At 44.1% G+C, this 20,030-nt stretch overlaps 1 protein-coding gene across 3 annotated transcripts; it reads left to right on the forward strand.

Annotated features, from left to right (window-relative positions):
• The first annotated feature begins 3,443 nt into the window (after positions 1–3,443).
• On the forward strand, positions 3,444–19,984 carry tnrc6ba (trinucleotide repeat containing adaptor 6Ba). 3 transcript variants are annotated; one of them, XM_077502118.1, is made up of 22 exons: positions 3,444–3,768; positions 5,348–5,437; positions 5,833–5,854; positions 6,147–6,587; positions 6,668–9,523; positions 9,654–9,815; positions 10,432–10,628; positions 10,760–10,831; positions 11,317–11,520; positions 11,680–11,799; positions 11,946–12,071; positions 12,962–13,132; positions 13,233–13,337; positions 13,469–13,685; positions 14,239–14,379; positions 14,497–14,643; positions 14,992–15,135; positions 16,167–16,256; positions 16,340–16,543; positions 16,652–16,713; positions 17,586–17,725; positions 17,803–19,984. In XM_077502118.1, exons 2-22 carry the CDS (start codon positions 5,381–5,383, stop codon positions 18,341–18,343), a joined length of 6,219 nt encoding a protein of 2,072 aa, XP_077358244.1. In that variant the 5' UTR covers positions 3,444–3,768; positions 5,348–5,380; the 3' UTR covers positions 18,344–19,984. The 3 variants fall into 3 exon arrangements, with proteins under 3 accessions (XP_077358244.1, XP_077358243.1, XP_077358245.1); XM_077502117.1 differs by having other exon boundaries at positions 3,445–3,768; positions 14,212–14,379; XM_077502119.1 differs by lacking the exon at positions 11,680–11,799 and having other exon boundaries at positions 3,446–3,768; positions 14,212–14,379.
• The last annotated feature ends 46 nt before the right edge of the window (positions 19,985–20,030 follow it).

Consider the following 20,030-nt stretch of genomic DNA (forward strand, 5'->3'; position numbering starts at 1 on the left):
TGGCATTTCCTGTGGGCGGAGCCGGGGAGCAGACACATTCTTGGGCCAGTCACCTTCACTTCCTGCCTCTGCTAACACCCGGCTGAAACGCGTGCAGTGTGGACCAGCTTTCCACTTCACTTTCTCCTCGACGGCGCATTGCGAGGCCACAATTTCAGTTTAGTGATACTGAAGGGGAACAGAACATCCAGAATGTTATGAGTGGAGAGATTCATTACAATACAATAGATGGGGAGAAAAAAAGAAAAAAAAAAGCTTCTCCTTTACATCATAGGCCGATTATTAGATTCTGACAGTACGGTAACCATGAGCAAAAATGACATATTTGTGTAAATAAATGATATATTTGGGTAAATAAAAAAACAGCACCCCCCACCCCGAACACAATTTATTTGATTTAAAAAAATATATATATATATATATTATTTGGTACAGAATGACACAGTATCATGTTAAGGTTAAATTAATTAATAAATAAATAAATAAATTAATTAATTAATTAATTAATTAATTAATTAACTACTTAATTAATTAAATAATATGGGCTACTATGTTGTCCTTGGGGCTAACTAGTACCCGCTGGCATCATATTACTTTTTTTTTTTTTTTTTTTTAAATAAAGTATAATGCACATTAATCAACAGGGCTGAAAGGCGTCCGTGTTTGCAGTGTCTCATCTTGCTCCCTCCTCATCTTAGAAAAAAAAAAAAAAAAAAAGTGAATTAAAGGCAATAAACTTCAAACAAAGTGTCTCATTTACACAACTCTGCTCTGCAAGCAGCCAATCAAATTTTGACCCACTTAAAACTCCCCTCAAAAAAAAAAAAAAAAAAAAAAAAAAAAAAAGACTAAGAGCTCATTACCAACATTAGGTAACAGTATTAGCGGTTATTGGATCTGTCAAACCAGTTGGTTTGGCTGTGCCTAATTACATCTAAATATTAAAAAAATAATAATAATCTTTTGTGCTTTTCAGCAAATCATGAAAAACATGAAAAAAGACATGAAAAACAGCTAGAAGGACCCATCCCACCTGTATCTGCATAATGGAAACAAAATTTAAAAAAAAAACAAATATGCGAAATAGTACGTTATAATAACATAACCATGAACTGTACAGTAATATTTTATTGTATTTACTGCAACATTCCTTTGTAAATGTGCTGCACAAATGTCATTTTATTTTATTTTTAACTGTTAATTTAGAAGCTATAATGACATCATTGAAATGTGCCATCTTATGGATTTCCTAATATTTTTTTGGTGACTAATTCTTTCAATTCAAACTAATTTGACCCTGGGAAAAGTTTCAACTTGGCAAGAGACGTGGCTGAACATGTCTAGTGTGTCATATTATGAGTCACAAGGGGAGCCTCGGTAGCCCATTTCGCTGACTCGTGCCCCTTAATCACACATTTTTTCTGGCCTACATTTTCCATTTAATGTCTTTTTTTTTTTTTTTTGCATTCATAACTCAATCTGCATGCTTTCAAGACTTCACTGTCAAGGAATGTGTCCCTGTGCGTGTCAAATGCACATTTATGCACACGGTGGTGAGTCTGACGAGGTGTGACGATCAATTGCGGCCCTCCCAGGGGTCAGCAGCTGCACCAAAGTGTTCATATTTGACAGCTGGGACTGTCAGTCGGTTTTGACTATTGACGCAAGTGTTGTAAGCAGACCTCAAGCAATCACTCATTTGCCCTCCATGTGCTTGCACTACTAAAAAGATTCATTGTACATTCCCATGTTGTGGGAAATGATTGACTTACGCATTTTTTTTTTTAACAGTAAACAAATAATAATATATACCAGGTGGAGGTGGTTTAAAATCTGCAATGTGAAATCACACAGATTTAATCAAGTAATGATTTTAACAATTTTATCGTTTGATGTAGATTCCTATTACTAACAAAAACTTATTTCTCTAAGATGCACTACACAACAACTATTCACACATATCACATCATCATTCTATAAATACAAGTAATAATAATAATAATAATAATAATAATAATAATAATAACACAAAAAAATCAAGAAAATGGATGAACGGATTTAGAAGATGATTTATTAGCGGATTGTAAATTCTAAGTGTATTTTTGTAAGATTGCGCCCCCTAGTGGGTGATAGTAAACAATACGACTGACACACTTGATTTTTTTTTCTCCCTATTTTCCGATAACCTGCAAAGAGACTGCTTGCAGTACATATTTGCATAAAGTATATCTTGTATTGAGAAGTGGATACGTTTTTGTGTTGGCATAAACTTTCCAGTGAATGCAATTGTTCATAATTGTACTATACTCAAATAAAAATACACAAATCTTTGTGTATAAAAAGTGCATGTTTAAAAAAACAAAAACAAAACAGTAGCTTGGACGGGAAGAATGATTTGTGACTTGCTAATTTAACATTGTTTTATGCTGCCTTGTAAATGTGAAGTCCTATTTTCAATAATAATAATAATAATAATAATATGATTTCACACTTTAGGCCACAAGGTAATCAAGAGATGAATACACTGATTTCATGGCAGTCCAATGGAAACAATTAAATTTCCTCAATTTATATGGGGGAAATCATAAACAATTATAATGACTTCAACTTTGCCGAGGCTTTGTTTATATAAAATGAATTGACAGCGCACATATGGTTGCCCACTAAAATAAACCTCTTGCATAAGTGTCAAGACAAAAGTGTAAATTCGGTATCACGAGTCCATCAGATAACAACAGATCCATCTTCAACAACTTAATGATGGCTCCCTCCAGTGGCATTAAAAGGAAAGACAACTTGATTAACTAAATGACCATTCGAAAAAGCACAAAAAAAAAATAGGAACTCTTAATGCGGCCATGTTTGTTTCCATCGCAAATGCATATTCAGCAATACACGAAAAATATATATGCCCTATACTGTATATCCTAAAATGCAGCTAGCGTCTTCAGAAAACACGTTGTAAATCATGACATTTCATTTGGAACATTGCGGTCAGGATATTTTGGTATTAGAAATGTGGGAAAATATTGCTTTTTTTTTTTTGCTTTTTTTTTATGATAACAACTCCCAATAATTCAAATTAATTGATTTTTCACTATGGAAACGCAGTGGGACGTCAAGACTTATATTGATCAAATTATATGAAAATTACCCATAAATGACAATAAAAAATGTATTTTTACTTTTTAAGATTTGCAGGTGATGTACTGTTTCTGTATCTGTACTTTTACTGGAGTACTTTTGCCTCGTCAACTTCTCCTCCAGGAAGCTTGCGTGTTTCCCCTCATCCCGGCCCCTACAAGCTACAAGAAAAAATGTGATCTTTGTTTCAGCAAGTGTCTGGAAGTTTATGAAGGTCAAAAAGCATTTTTTTTTTTTTTTTTTTTTTTTTTTTTTTTTATGTATCCCTCCCGATTGCAGGCAGCCAGTCAGAGCGCTTCCACGCAGCTGCCACTGGCTGCTGGCCATTGGAGACTCTTCCTGCTGAGCAGCAAAATGGCCGCCCGTCTACCGACTGACTCCACAGCGCTTTGAAATTGAACATTTCGGCATTATTTTCGCTTCACGCGGCAGCGACCATAGTACTTTCTTTACCAGCCAGTGGCGTGTTGCGCGCGTGGTTTCCATTCGAGTTCGCTTATTTGACATTCAGGCGTCGCTGTTCTTGTAGCTTCGACGAATGCCTCAGAAAGCTAAAAAGAAGAAACGCACTGAAGCACTTTAGCTAGTTAGCACGCTAGCTTTTCTTCATATGTGATTGCTGAGGTGAGTGTCGCAATGTTTCTTAGTCGTTTTACTCGTCTCGTCTCGTGCATGCAAATGCAAATTCGCTAAACGCAACGTTGTCTTGATAGTGTGTTCGATGTGTGTCATTTTGGGCTAAAAGCTAACGGCTGTTAGCCCGAGCTACTTGTAGCTGTCACTAGGTAACATTAGCTCTGTTTTCATATGCAGAGGTCAATATTTCCTTCGTACAACATTGCATTTAATATAAATATGTTTTATTTACACAACAAGGACCAGCTACTTTATTTAGATGGGTGACAACTGATAAATGTGTTTTCTTTCGGGTTTTGAGTGTAGTTGAGAAAATTCCACCCACTCCTGTTAGCCACCAGCGGACGAGCATTTATGGTGTGTTTTAAACCTGTAAAGGCAAATAAAAAAACATCACGTCGTCCACTTCATATTATGGTTTGTTGACGTTAGTCGACATTGTTGAACTCTAAATATTTGTCTCCGTCTTGTAAGCACAGTCCTTCCGAAAATGTAGCTCTGGTGACGTTAGCAAGCTGCTCATGCCACAATGACTGAAGGGCTAACAGTTAGATAATGCTGCATCATATTTTGTGTTGGATGGAGAGTGGAGACAGTTCGGTGTTATAACCAAAATAGTTTTTGTGGTATTGATATTATGAGCGATTTCTATTCATATGGTATTCCTGGCTTCTGGGAGTGTGAGGCATACAATGAATCACAAGCTTACAAATGGCCATTGGCGTTTGTAATCCCTACATTTGTCCCCTTTACTGGTTGTATGGTCCCTTGTATTATTTGGTGTTCTGGTGTTGTACACATGCTGTAGTGTCAGCTGCTACGGAATATTAATGCACCATGAAGAAGACAAAATCACATCTGACAAGTTGACTGACTCTATGGACTCCCTCTTAAAGAGATAGTTGGGATTTTTTTTACATTAATCTATATTTCATCCTTGCCTCCAGTGTGTGCGATCAGCACTGACTTACCCCTGACAGCATTCTGTGACACAAGTTCTGGTCCGGTGTTGGACGAGAGGAAAATAGTCCAGCAAGTTGGCTGGGGTCACCGAAATTAAGCGTTTTTCTTCTAAAAACAATGTGTGTTCAAAACGAACAGAAAAGTAGTGCCCGGCGGTCATGGCGTCCTACTTTTTTCCGGAAAGGAGTTTATTGTGCAAATGTATCACTCTTTTGAACACAAATAGTTTTTAGAAGAAAAAAAACGCTTTATTTAGGTGACCCCAGCCAGCTTGCTGGACTATTTTCCTCTCGTCCAACACCGGACCAGAACTCGTGTCACAGAACGCTGTCACAGGGGTATCAGTGCTGATCGCACACACTGGAGGTGAGGATGAAATAGAGATTCATGTAAAAAAAAAATCCGAACTAACCCTTTCACAGTGGGATCAGCTTATGCTACAATGTGCTAATGGGGAAGATAATTAGTGTTGGTGGCCTCAATGCAAAGCAGTATTCTTAGCTAATCCCACTGTATATGATGCTTTACACATGTTATGTGGTCTCACATGGCTAAACTGCAAAACGTAACCAATTATTTTACTGTATTTTTAAATATTCTACAGAAGAACGGAGTATCACGACTGGAGTAGTAGTTCATGGAAGACAAGAAAAGGAAAAAAGAAGAAAAAAGGAAAAGGGAAGCCTCTCAGAAGGTACATTGCTGTGATTTTTTTTTTCCGACATGTTTTGATCACATCATTGCTGACAATCAGCCAGCAGCATTTCTTATAAAAATGCTATCATCAAATAAAATATTTCGTGTGTATACAGAGGAAACTCCAAGGTTCATTTTGCGTGACGATGCTTTGTATCCATACTTGTAAAATATGACGTGTCCAAAGACAGATTTTTGCTGTGACTTAATGTGTTTTACATTATCGTCTTCTATTGCTAAAGTAGCTTCTTTGGTTTTATCCACTAATGTCAAACTCAAACAGATGATTAGCCTCATCATGATTTGAACGTGTGAATTGCGTTTTGATCATGGACCCAGTTGCAACTTATTGGAAAGACGCCATAATTTTTTGTTTCGTCCTTTTCATTTTAGGTTACAGAACAAAAGAACAAAGGTAAGACCTACAGTATGTAAAAGTTGATTTGCTTTCATATTAAAACAAAAACTCATCTGTAATCTATCTTCCTTCTATCAGCTTCTGCTTATTTCTATATTCGTCTGATATTAGGTGTTTCTTTTGTTTGGAAATGTGCATGTTGGTAAAAAATATATAGTGTCAACTTGTTTTGTAGCTTGTATTTTGTGTTAATCTTTTTTTCCAGGTGTGAAGATGTGACGAGCATACCTTGTTGATTATTAACTGTTCACATTGCCTCCTTTTTCCTACTCCCTGCATTGTCATCCAGTGCTAGATTTGACCAAGCAGGCATCTGCCCATCCTCCTGCAACTCAGAGCAGCTCTGCCTCCCCCAGCCCTGGACCCACCCCCTCTGCATCCCCATCCCCAGCCACTTCAGGCCCTGGCAGTGCTGCCGCCCAGTCACAGGGTGGTAACAATGCCAAGCGCCTTGCTGTGGCCAACGGACAGCCCACCTCCAGCGCCAGTTCTTCCTCTGCCACAGGCGGCACAAGTGTTACAGGGAACGGGAATACAAGTGGCGGAGGTGCGGCCCCCCCGGCGCCTCAGCAGCAAGCTCGCTATATGCCGAGAGAAGTGCCGCCGAGATTCCGCTGCCAGCAGGACCATAAAGTGCTACTGAAAAGGGGTCAGCCGCCACTGTCCTCCATGCTGCTGGGAGGGGGAGGAGGAGGGGATCCCCCCAATGCAAACACAGCTGCTGTCTCAGGTATGAGTTATTCGCCGTTTAATTGGAAATTGATCACTGTGTGAAACTCCCTTTTCCAAGTGCGTCTCGAATCCTTTCAGATTCTGGTGCAGCGACCTCCTCATTGGCCCTCACCTCATCACCAGTTGCTGCTTCTACCACTACTTCTAATTATGCAAATTCAATGTGGGGCACAAGCTTAGGCAGCCAGGCCTCCTCTCAGGGCAGGGAGAAGGTGATTGTAGATGGGAATGACCTGGAAGAGTGGCCCAGCATCGCTGGAAGTGATGGAGGAGGAGCTTCTTTCACTGTGGCTGGAGGGGGTGGTGGCGGAAGCGGCAGCAACAGCAGCAGCAGCAACAACGGGATGCCTGTGAACAGCACTAGTGCCTCTGGCAACCAATCCTCATCCACTTCCTTGTTCTCTTTGCCCAATGAATGTATGCAGTCGTCCAGTAGTGTGGCATGGGGGACGGCTGCCGCCCAGGGCCCTCTTGGAGGAGGAAATGCAGTAGCTTCGGCTGGGCCTGTATTACAGCAGTCCTCTTCCGTTTCCAAAGCCGCCGCTGTGCCAGGCAGCCATGATGCCAGTGGCCTCGTCGATGGCAACAGTGGGAATGCGGGTGCCAACTTTAATCCAAATGCCAACCCTTCAGCCTGGCCCGCCTTGGTGCAACAGGATGGACCCGGCGCTGTAGTGGAAGGAGGTCCATCGTCCTTTCATCACCCTGGAGGGTCTTTATCTGCCAACAACTCTGCTTCCGTAGGGCTAAAGGCTGGGGCAGTCGGGGTGCTAGCGGGTCACCAAGCTTTGTCTGTGAATCAATCAAGCACTCATCAGCACCAACTTCACCAAATGCAATCTAGAGACAGAGATATGGCTGGGGGCAAATGGGATAGTGAATCAGCGGGACCAAAAATTGCAGGAGAGGAAGGAGTTGCGGGAGGAATGGGAGGTGGTGGAGACCACAGTCTTTCTTCCTCGTGGAGGGGCCAACCCTCTTACCCTGCATCTAACTCCAAAACGGGTGCCTCAAGGACTGATGGATGGGAGGGTAGAGAGGGTGGCGTGGGGCCATACAGAGCTGCTGAGGGGGATAACGGGTCCTCGGGTTGGGGTTATCCGGGGCCTTCTAGTGGGATTAATACTTGGGCTAGTGCTGGAAATGGGGCAAATGATAGTCAAACTGGGGTATCTCAGGGAGGGTGGGGGACATCAGGAGTTGGAGTGGAAAAAGGGGTGTCTGGTGTTGACTGGGGTGGGAGTCCCTCCAGCACTGGCGGAGCTAATCCCGGAGAAGTCATGGGAGGAGCCTGCAGCAGTAACAGCAGCAGTAGCGGATGCAGCACAGCTGGCAATCCTCCTGCCACCTCAACTGCTGTGAACAGAGCTTGGGACAATCAGAAGGGAGACGGAGAAACGGGGGAATGGAGTGAGGGGGGACACGGAGCACGGGGAGGGTCTTTATCCAGTGGTGGGAATTCCAGGTGTGAAAGGGAACCTAATGCCAGTCGTCCCCGGCGTCAGTCACCCGATACTGAAGCTGCCTTACAGAACCTGCTCAGCCGTCCCGATCTCGACCCACGGGTATTATCAAACACAGGCTGGGGCCAAACACAGATCAGACAAAATACAGCTTGGGATCTTGGTAATCAAGCAGAACACAAGAGCACGCTCGCGTCAACCCCTTCAAAACATCCAGCTTCTCTGGGAAATTCTTCTCAGTATTCTTCTGGACCCAGAATTGGTGATTCGAATGGGCCAGGGGTTCACCCTCCCTTGCTTTCATCTGCTGGCTCCTCTGGGGAGGGCTGGGAGACCAGCAGCAGCAGCAGTAGCAGTGGTGGGGCCTCTTTATCTGGTAGAGCCCCTCCACCTTCCGGCCCCAACATGAGTAATCTCGGTGTCTCGCAATCTGGTCAAGTGATCACAGCAGCTGCTAGTGGTGGTTCAGGCTCACTGGCTCAAAACCAGCAAGGAAAAGCTACTGGTTGGGGTGTTGTGGATAATCAAGAGACCAAAGGGTGGGGTAACGAAGAATGGAGAACCAATAGAGGAAATGGGGGCGGTTGGGGTGGTCTGGGGCAACAAGGTAACCTTGTGAGTCCAGGCTGGGGAGGAAATGATGAGAGGGGAGCAGTAGGGTGGAAAGAAATGGGTGGGGAAGGACGAGGAAGTGGGTGGGGCTCAGGGCAGAAGGTTGGGGCAGGTAGGGACTGGGGTGAGCCGGAATCCAAATCAAATAGTGGGGCAGGATGGGAAGAGGAGCCGAAGAATGGAGGAAGGAACTCAGGTGGGGATTCAGGTGCGGGCGGTTGGGGAGGCTGGGACGAGGATGCTCCCCGGAGATCCTGGGGGGCAGGGGGCACAGGGGCGGGAGGGAGTGGAGCAGTTGGAATCACTGGGTCCAAACCCCATCAAGGTTGGAGTGGAGGAAACAAAATGCACCAGATGCCAAACAGCCAGTCAGGCTCCATCACAGGCCTACAGGCACAACTGCAGCAGCAACAATCACAAGCCCGCAATCAGCCTCCACAGCTGCAGCAAGCATTGGACCAAGGGGCTATGCAAGGGGGCGGTGGGAGAAAACCAATCTCCCAAGCCCAGAACCAAAGCTCAGGCTGGACCTCAGGGGCCATCCCTGCTGGTCACGGATTAGGTGGAAGTGGATCTGAACCAAGTGGTTGGGAGGAACCGTCCCCGCAGTCTTTAAGTAGGAAAAATGAGATAGATGATGGAACATCAGCATGGGGAGACCCAACCCATTACAACTACAAGCCGGTTAATCTGTGGGATAAGAACAGCACCACTGCTGGTCAACAGCCACATGGTCAGGGTCAAACTCAACAACAGGGACCTCCACCTCCAGCACAGCAGCTAAATAGACCTACCGCAGGACCTGGAGCCAGCAGGGACTTCAACGCTAGTCATGGACAAGGAAAAGCCTCTCCAATGGGTGAGACACCAGCAACTTTCTTCTTGTAAACAGGATGTTCATGATGATTACCAACTGAAGTTGGCCACAACTGCTATGTTTGGAAGAGTCCAAGAGAGCTGCTTGTGTGTGTGTGTGTGTGTGTCTGCAGGTGCCTCGGGTTGGCGCGGTACACCTCCAGCTAGTCCCACCATAGACAACGGCACAGCTGCTTGGGGAAAACCTGCAGATGCACCTTCTGGATGGAGGGAACCTGACGACGCTGGAGGGAAAACTGGCTGGGGAAACCCGCCTCCCAATCCCATCAAATCTGGTTAGAATGTACACAATATAGTGATAGACAAAATTTGATTTTGGGTCCTATCGACAGTCGGATGTTAATACTTCATGAACAAATTGTCCTTTGTGCTTAACTAATTTGCTCCCCAAAACATGTAAATACGTTCTATTTTAAATGTTTTAAGTGTCCCAAGATGTATTTATATGTTGTTTTTATTATTTTGTTTTTTTTCATGCTAGAGCATACATAAGCCTTTCATGCAGCCTCTCAACTCCAGGGAACGGGTGAAGCAATGATAGTAGTTACAAAAACGGCCAGCAGATGGCAGCAGAGTATAAGAGATCAACCAGGGCCATGTTGAAAACAAACTGATTTCCCCACAATTCTAAGCAGATTTGTGAATAATGATGAAACTTAGCTATATTCTAATTCTAATTGCTTCAAAACGGAAACAGAAATATAGTTTTTATAGCACTAGAACGCAATATTCTGTGGGCCTTGCCAAATCAGTGAAAATCCAGTAAAACAGCCAGGAGCGAAGGGGGTTGCTTCAGTGAAAATGGCTGAGAGTGAACGAGTTAAGCAGGAAACCTGTATTATATTGTCGCAATGTGACAGCAATGCTAACTGAGATAAACTTCTCCAACAGGATCAAAGTCTATGCAAGACAGCTGGGGGGACAAAGAGGGCTCCGTGACAGCTTCACGTCACTCGAGCTGGGAGGACGAGGAGGAGGGTGGGAGCATGTGGAACAGCACCGGCTCCCAGGGTAGTGGGTCGTCTTGGGGACAGGGTAGCAACGGCGGCTGGGGACAGAGCCACAATGTCAAGAAGCCGAGCAACAAGGTGGGTGGAACATTTAGCTCACTGTCACTGTCATGGATAGATTTTTTTTTCATTGTGTTTACGGTTTAGTTCTACTTTTAAGACTATAGTGGAACCTTTGTGTGTGTGTGTTTTTAACTCAATCAATTCAGGTTCCGCTCAAGGTTGGCGGAGATTCCTGGATGAGCCCAATCAACAGACAATTCTCTAATATGGGGCTTCTGGTAAGACATTTTTAAAACACACACGCTGATACCTTGACTTAAAAGTGCCCCATTGTAAAATATATTCTAGCGGACCATGTAGGATGTGACTAACAGTATGTCAGGGAAGGTTTACTAGAAGTGAGCTTTGTGTGAGGTTACTTATAAGCACAAAAATAGACATAGATGTGCCTTGACGCATTTGACGTGAGCTTCAATGTGATTGGTTAATTTTGAGCACAGCCAGATCCCCAGATACAAGAGGGATGTACACACTGGTTCAACCACCATATCGAAGTTGTTTATTTTTACTTCCACCTTCTAAAAGATGTCTAACAGTTGTACAGGTTATATTAATCGTGGAAAAAAGTTACTGTGTTAATTTTGGTCTCGTTGTTTTTATATCCTACACACCACCTTTGACTCAAAAATATACAGACACGTTACAGATGATGATTTCTGAGATGGTGATCTTTATGCTAATGCTGTCTTCATGTGCTGTGCAGAACGACGATCCGAGTGGTCTGAACATTGACCTGGCTCCAGGCACTCTCCATGAGAAGAAGATGGAAATGGACAAAAGAGCCATGGGAATGATGGATTACAATGGCGACATGAGGAAAGGAAGAGGCGGCGGAGGCAGCATGGCTTATCGTTCACCCATTTCCAAAGAGGCAGCGCCCGGGGATCCTGTTTCTTTTTACGACAAGGTATGTCCTCATGTCTCGAATGATATCAGAATCATTTTTTTTTACATGTACTCTTTTCTTCCTCGTGTGATGGTACCCCTTTTTCCTTCATTCCCTCCTTGTCTCGCTCTTCCCTTGTCCCATTCGAATTTTGTTTCCCCTTGGCTGTCCCTTGGGCAGACCTTGCTTTTGAACAATCAGGATGGGTACCTTGGGGAGGACGGCCCTTGCTCTCTGTTCTCACCACCCACTGCCTACAAGCCCCACTCTCTCTTCAATCACACTATCCCCTTTAGACACGTAAGATAGCCGCTCCTCTTGTATCTGTCCTCCCATCCTTAGACTCTGTTCTGTGTAGCTTTCTGTGTTCACAAGGTAAACGTGCACATTCGCTTCCAACTCTTCGACGCGTTCTGTTAAATGTAATTGTTTGTATTGGATCACAGGGTGGCCACAGTCTCCTTGGCAGTAGTGGAGGGATGTCTCAGCCCAGACATCAGCCCAATGTTCCGTCCATGAACCAGTCCCCAGGGATACGAGCACAAGTGCCTCATCAGTTCCTGCCACCTCAGGTGCTTTTGTGTATTTCCAGCAGATACTGTTTCCACTTATAAGACTCCCATAAATGAGGCAACATTTACTTTGGTCATGCACTGTTCTGCTTTAAATGTATTGTCCCAAAGACATATTTATACATTTTTTACGTTTTGTTTTTTTTATGCTAGAGATTATAGAAGTTTTTGATGCAGCTGCTCAACTGCAGAGAACGGGTGAAAAAAAATGGTAGTAATAAAAAAAAAAACGGCCAGTAGGTGGCAGCAGAGTATAAGAGATCAACCAGGGCCATGAGGAAATGAAGCTGTTTCCCCACAATTCCAAGCAGATTTGTTGATAATGACGAAACTTAGCTATATTCTAATACTAACTGCTGCACAACGGAAACGGATAGAAATCTTTTTTTTTTTTTTTTTTTTTTTTTTTTTTTCTTCCCCCTAATGAAAGAAGAGACTAATCTTTCTTTTGGTACGTATGTTCCATGTTTTTATAGCAATAGAAAACAAACACAAAAAAAAGTCAAAGTCCAGTAAAACAGGAGCGAAGGGGGTTGCATCAGTCAAAATGGCTGTGAATGAGTTAAGCCTGTTTTTTTTTTTCTTATTATTTAGCAATGACAGTAATTTGATGGAAAATTTAAAAAACAAATTGGAATTGACAGGGCATATGCAACAATTTTATTCTTTTTCTACCATAAAAGCAAACTAATCAGATAAGATTACATAATCATTCTGCAAAACAACCCTGATCACTTGTTTGTGGAAGAATTCAACTCATTGACTGAATTGGCTCACTTCTCACCAACTAATGAGAACAGCAAAGAGAATCAATGTTCATTAGGAAGCAGTAAGCTAACATGGTTGTCGTACTGAAGCGGTAACCTGTAACATTGTGTCTTTCCCTTCAGGTGCCAGGCTCCATGCTGAAGCAGATGCCCCCTCCCAGCGGGAGCGTGGGGGGTGTTGGCGGCGTGGGGGGGGTGGCAGGAGTCGGTGGCGGTGTGTTCCCTCCACAGCTGTCCCCCCAGCATATAGCCATGCTCAGCAGCATCTACCCACCGCACATCCAGTTTCAGTTGGTGAGAACGAGCACAGAAAGACATCGTCGATAACGTTTGGCATTGGAAAGGTTAAAAAAAATAAAAAATAAATAAAAAATCTGCATCGTGTTTGTTTTAGGCTTGTCAGCTCCTCCTCCAGCAACAACAGCAGCCACAACAGCAACTGCTGCAAAACCAGAGAAAGTTCAACCCGAATGTGCGGCAGCAAGCTGACCCTCAACAGGTACACACACGCATACGACGTTCTGCAGCTGTTGTGAGGACGCTTATTGACAAAATCTGGTTTCTAGATTTCTTCTTTACTTGACTTACATTTGTATTCATCTATTTTTATTTTTTTGTGCGACTTGGCAGTTGGCCAGGATCATGGCAGTACTCCAGCAACAACGCCAGCAGCAGCAGCAGCAGCAGCAGCAGCAGCAGGTCGGGAGTTTAGGTGGCAGCATCAAGCTCTCTCCCTCCCACCATAGTGGAGGTGGTGCCAAATTACACGGGGCTGACTCTTTGCCCCACCAGGGCCTGGCAGGATCTGTGGCTGACCTGCATCAGAAAACGCTCGGACCCTACTCGAGTGAGCAGTCGTTCACAATCTCGTCATTCAAAGCCATGTCTCAATACAGTGAATCCCTTTTGCGGTTTGGTATTTGAGAATTCGCCTAATAGCTTTTTCTTTGACGGAGAAGCTTTATTGAGACAAAATTTAGATAAGCAATGCTTTCTTGTGGTAGCTACAGGCAACTGCCCTGGTTTTTGACGGGTCATCAAAAAGCAGAAGTCATTAAATAGATTTTGCCAAAATTTTAAGGCATTAAAAAGCATTAAATATTCAAAATTTAAATACAGTTAATGTAAAAATGTTACTCATGCTTTGTTTCACATGCAACGTTGTGCAAAGGAGCCACTATAACGCAACTATAAAGCGGGGGTTGTTAGTTACACACTGATTTTTTATTTATTTATTTTGTATTTATTTTTTTGCTATTTATGGCAGAGGTCTGCCCCTATCTGCGAATCCAGTAGCAGGGGCTTCACTGTATTTTTATGTTTTGGGCTAATTGTCATAAACAGTCGTCACATGTTATGACCTCCATCTACAGGCTTTAGTTCTGGTATGAACCTCACAGGTATGGACCTGGGTGGCTCTGTGGTGGGGGGGCCTGGAGCCATGAAGGACATGGCAGGTCAGCAATCCCGCTTCAAATGGATGATGGAGGGCCACTCCTCCCCAGACACATCTTCACCTGAAAATGCATTCCACAAAAATGGTCAGACTCGGGCGGGTTGCGGCGCTTGAATTACAGTCTCGTGTGCTCGTTGCATATGAAGCGATTTTGTGTTTAGCCGTCTTTTGTGTAGCGACGTTGATACAAACTGCCGTGCAGGTCCTGTCACCCCCATGAAGATGCCTGGCGGCTCACCCTACTCACAGTACGACATGATTGTTGGCGACGCGCAAGGCAACACCAGTTGGCATCGCACCCCTGGCAAGATGAGTACCAAGCCCACCACTACAGCCAGTTGGCCCCCTGGTAAGTGGTGACACTTCATGCAATCCTGTTTACACTAATTACCTGACATGCCGAGTCTCAGTGGAGTTGACGGTATATGAATTCTTAAAGGAGACATTATGCAAATTTTTTTTCCCCCATGAATTATGAAACAGTTGCCAGGTGTCTTAATTACCATCTGTTACATTTTTTTTTCATCATATGCAACGTACCATGGGGCCATAATCTAAACGACTTGCTTACTCCATTGAAAAAAATAAAATGAAATAGTTTTGTAATTTCACACTTGATTGACTTTTGCATGATTTGTCATCTTTTAATGAAGTACTGTTAACGAACATATTTCATATTTCCTTCATCTTCCTCAAGAATTTCAGCCTGGTGTTCCCTGGAAAGGAATCGATCGGGTTGACCCCGAATCGGACCCCTACATGACGCCAGGGAGCATGATGGGAAACGCCGTCTCTCCCGGCCTCAATGACACTGAGCACCAGTTGTTACAAGACAATACTGGTTCGTATGGAACATCTGCTGTTGCTTATTGCACAGCCGCTGGTGTATTGTGTTGGTTTTATTTTTGCATTTTCCATCACGCCTGGCGTCTGGCCTTTCCTCAGTTTTTGACCAACCCTCATGGAATCCAAAATTTTGTCAAATAAGAGCACTGCTTTTATTTAGATGTTTTGATTTTTGAGGTGTCTGCATGGAACACATAGTACCCCGGCGTATTAGGGCCACATATAAATATTTTTTTAAAGGGGGGATAACATTCTGAGAAAAAAAACCTCACAAATTTGCGACTTTATAGATTGGCAAGTTTGTGAGAAAATAAATTTATGAGAAACTTGGAGATTTGTGAAGGAAAAAAACCTCAAACTTGCGAGAAATACACGTAGCGTAGCGATTGTCTGGACAAGGTGCTGGCTTTTGTCCGCCAGGCGCTACCGTGAGAATTCGTCGGGTGAGTGAGTTATTTTCTCGCAACTGTGCCGCTTTTCGTGTCGCAAATTTGTGAGTTCATTTCTCGTAAATTTGCCACCTTATAAAGTTGAAAATTTGCAATTTTATTTCTCTTAAGTGTTTTTTTTTTTTTTTTTCTTGCAAGTATGCCACTTTTAATATCGCAAATTTCCAAGTTTATTTCTCGTAAATCTCAGTTGGGTTTTTTCCCTCGCAAATTTGCCACCATATAAAATTGCAAATTTTTGATTTTATTGCTCTTAAATGTGAGATTTTTTTTCTTGCAAATATGCCACTTTTAATGTTCCAAATTTGCGAGTTCATGTCTTGTGAATTTACGGGGTGGGGGTGGGTGGGGTTTTCTGGCAAATTTGCAACTATTTCTTATAAATATATATTTTAAGTGGGGTAATATTCAGAGAGAAAAAACCCAACAACATTTAGATGTGGTTCTAATACGCCGTCGTACCATAGAGAATAATGCAAAGGTTGTGTTTGTATGTTTAATTAATAGCCTGCCGCTAATGAGCCAAAATATAAAATTTAACACAATCAAGTCCAACATGAGCTATTGTTCTTTGCAGATTCCATCCCTCCCCTCAACACCTTACTGCCTTCACCTGGTGCCTGGCCCTACAGTGCCTCAGATCCCCTTAACAACGCACACAACTCAGGTAAGCACAAACACACTCAGGTAAAGTCCTTTCAGATCTTCAGCCACCTCTCCGTCTTACCTTTTTTTTTTTTTTTTTAACAGCAAAGTACACAGACTATAAGACTGGATGGCCCCCCGAGCCCATTGGACCCAAGTCCTGGAAAGCCAATCGCGGCAGCAGCCAGGCGCAGCTGTCGCGCCCACCACCAGGCTTAGCCAGTCAAAAGCAGATTTCGCCCACCCCGTGGTCGGGCGGTGCCCCTCGACTGGCCGGCCGGGGATGGAGCAGCGGCTCAGGCGCCGCTGGTAAGATCCAAAGACTTTTTTTGTTTTTGTTTTTTTTTTCGTGTCATACTGCAAGGTTAAGTCTCTTTCTTATCCTGCTGCCTTCCGTTTGTCTCTCCAATGGCTCAGCGTGGAGCGATGGCAGCTCTCGGGAAAGTTGCTGGTTGGTGCTCAGCAATCTCACACCGCAGGTATGCTCACAAGCACCCACTGTTGCGGTCTGACAAATGCTTTAAAGACGAAGTCAACCATCAACATTTCTTGTTACATGTGACCTCACGAGTCTAAACATGACATTCCGATTAACATTACATTTGTGGAATATGAGTTATGAAGCAAAATCCAGCCGTTTTTATCTATCTCATCTTTTGCCACTTGCTGTTGACCCATCGAGACGTTTTCAGCAGCAAAAAAGTTTTGTCCAGAATGAATTTGCTAACTTCATTATTTTTCATGTACAATTAATACCGTACATACTACACTGAAAAATGGGGGTTGATATTTACTTGAAAAAAAAATCTAGTAATGTTTTTTCACATCAGAAATTGTAGTTAAACTCCTTGTAAAATGTACTTAGAATTTCTGAGTGCATCAACCTTTACTAGGTTTTTTCAAGTAAATATCACTCCCCATTTTTTCCAGTGTAAGGTGGAAAATTTCATTTTTAAAGTTAATTGTAGAAGAAAAATAATTATCAAATTCATTCTGGACAAAATGTATTTTTTTTTACTGCTGAAAATGGCTCAATGAAGTATCCCTTTAAGATGATATCACAGTTACTCAGGCAACTGACCAATCACAGCTTACGTTTTTTCTGAAGCTGAGCTGTGATTGGTTGTTACCGGAGACCAGAGCAACAGCAAGTGGCAAAATGGCCGCCTTCTGGTATTGATGAAACTAATGATTTTGCTGCTTAACTCATATTCCACTAACGCAATATTAATAAACCACAATACTGTATTTAGACTAATGGGGCTGCATGTAACATTTTTTTTGGGGTGGTCGGGGGGGTTGACTTCCCCTTTAAAAATTCACATCTTGACTCCCCCCCCCCTCCGTGCAGATTGATGGCTCCACGCTTCGAACCATCTGCATGCAGCATGGCCCCCTGCTGACCTTTCACCTGGGCCTGACCCAGGGCAGCGCGCTTATCCGTTACGGATCCAAGCAGGAAGCCGCCAAAGCCCAGAGCGCCCTCCACATGTAAGACCAAAAGTCTGATCTTGAGGTTTCCGTTTCGAGTCGTGTGCGTTGTTCCTGATTGTGTTTGTTTGCAACAGGTGCGTTCTGGGCAACACCACCATCTTGGCCGAGTTTGTGAGTGAGGAGGACGTGGCCCGATACATTGCACATTCCCAGGCCGGAGGCTCGGCGAGCGGAGGCGCCGGCGCCGGCTCTGGCGCCGCCCCCGCGGTACCCTCTGCGGCGGGGACCAACGGTAGCGGGGCCGCCTGCGACCTCGCCGCAGCAGGAGGGAGCGGCGCCGGCGGCGCGGGAGCGAGCGGAGAGGGCGGGGCCGCGTCCGGGACGGCCGTTCCCGTGGCGACCGGGCCTTCGGAATCCACGTGGCAGAGCCTGGACGGCGCCGGCGGCTCGTCGGAGCAGTCGGCCCCCGCCGCGCCCGGCCTGGGCATCTTCACCCAGTGGAGCGGCGGCGGGGTGGAGGCGGCCAGGCAAGGTCTGTGGGGGGGTATGGGCGGGGCCGGCTATCCCGGCGGCAGCCTCTGGGGCTCGCCGGCACTTGAAGATCGCCATCAGATGGGCAGCCCGGCCTCGCTGCTGCCGGGGGACCTTTTAGGAGGGGGCGGCGACTCCATCTGAAGGCGCCCGACGTCAACGCTCTATTTATTTCCACACAAACGATGTGAATTGAAGCTACACTGGTCGCCCGTCACACAGGCTACATGCAATACATTCTCGATTTCACACATGAAATCCATCAACGTTAAATGAAGACCACAGTGAAACTTGAAGCGGGGGGGGGGGGGGGTGGACTCTCGGACTCTCGGACCCCATCACTCAGGCATGTACTGTAGACGGGCTCAGCCGAGTCCCACATGTCGACGCGTTGATCTCTCGCTGTTCTTTGTGTGCCACAGTTCGTCTCCCCCCCCCCCTCATCTTTTGTATTTAATGTCGACGACTTGCAGACTGAGCCTTCTTAGACCCGGCCGTACTTCTCTTTAAGTTCTCACGTTCGGATGCTTGAAAGTGGCTCGGGGAGGACGGTGGCGTCGCTTTCGACTTGGACCAGCGGCGACCTTTTTCCAGAAGTAAGGGGAGCGTTTTTACTCCGTACCGACACCTCTCACCTCGGTGGAAATGCCATCAACATGGGGCCCAGGGTTAAAAAAAAAACAACAACAAAAAAAACATTCGCCAAACTTGCACTATATGCCTCTGGGGTTTGTTGTTGACTCATCCAATACAAATCCTTCCACAACTCGACACCGACCTTACAGGACGACTTGTAATGTTACATCAGCAGTGGCCTTGGCCCGCCTGCCCTCACACACACACACACACACACCAGTTACACACTGCGCTTAACGTTTGACAAGCAAAACTCTCTTTCTCCTCGTGGATTGTACATCAGTTTGTCTCAGTTTGAAGAGAAACTTTGTAGAGATTTTGTTGTTCCCCATTCAAACACTGACCTCGCTATTGTAATTTTTGTTTTGTTTTTGTTTCTTACTCAAAGAAATCGACTTGGTTGTTGTTCAATATTGTCCTGATGTTAACGATGACTTTGGTCACTTATTTACTCGCTGTTCAAGGTGCCCTCCTTGCCTGCCTTGTGTGTGCATGACAGGAGCGTTGACGGTATGAAGAAAGTGACGATATCAGGAGTGTTTGTGACTGTGTGTTAATGCTCAAATGTTGAATGTTTTTTTTGTTTTGTTTTTTTTTTTGTCCATGAGAGATTCATCCCAACGTTTATGCGTGCACTTGCTTTTGAACGCTTACCTGCGTCAGTCAGGGAAGTAAATAGATGTTTATCTGACAGCTTGGCTTTTTTTTTTTTTTTTGAGTATGTGTGCGTGACCACCAGACATTGCGATAGCTGAAAAGTTCAAAAACAATGGCACTATTGCATATGTCTCTTAAGTTGTTTTTTTTTTTGTTTTTTTTTAGCATCATTTTTTTGTGTTTGTTTTTCTTTGTTAATTGCAATCTAATGATCATTTTGTTTTTAAGACGAAGCAACCAACTGAAGGCGTTTCTATTCAAATGCCCAAATCCTTCCATACCAAGCTCGGCTGGACAACAGTGTTTTACAGACACGTTAAAGACAGTAGCTGTTCTCTTTTACCGTTTTTGTTTTTGATGTTATGTATCAATTTAAATTAAGTCCGTCTTTATCACTCCTGTTCAGGATGTTTCATTTATTTCAGATGTTACAGAAAGGAGAGGAAATTAATTTAAAGTGGAAAAGAACACGATAATAAAGGTTTAAATGAGGTCTTTTTGCTTTTGTCGTTTTTCAAGTTTTTGGTTTTGGCACCTG

This window comes from Festucalex cinctus, chromosome 17, assembly GCF_051991245.1.
Source record: "Festucalex cinctus isolate MCC-2025b chromosome 17, RoL_Fcin_1.0, whole genome shotgun sequence".
Lineage (NCBI taxonomy): Eukaryota > Metazoa > Chordata > Actinopteri > Syngnathiformes > Syngnathidae > Festucalex > Festucalex cinctus.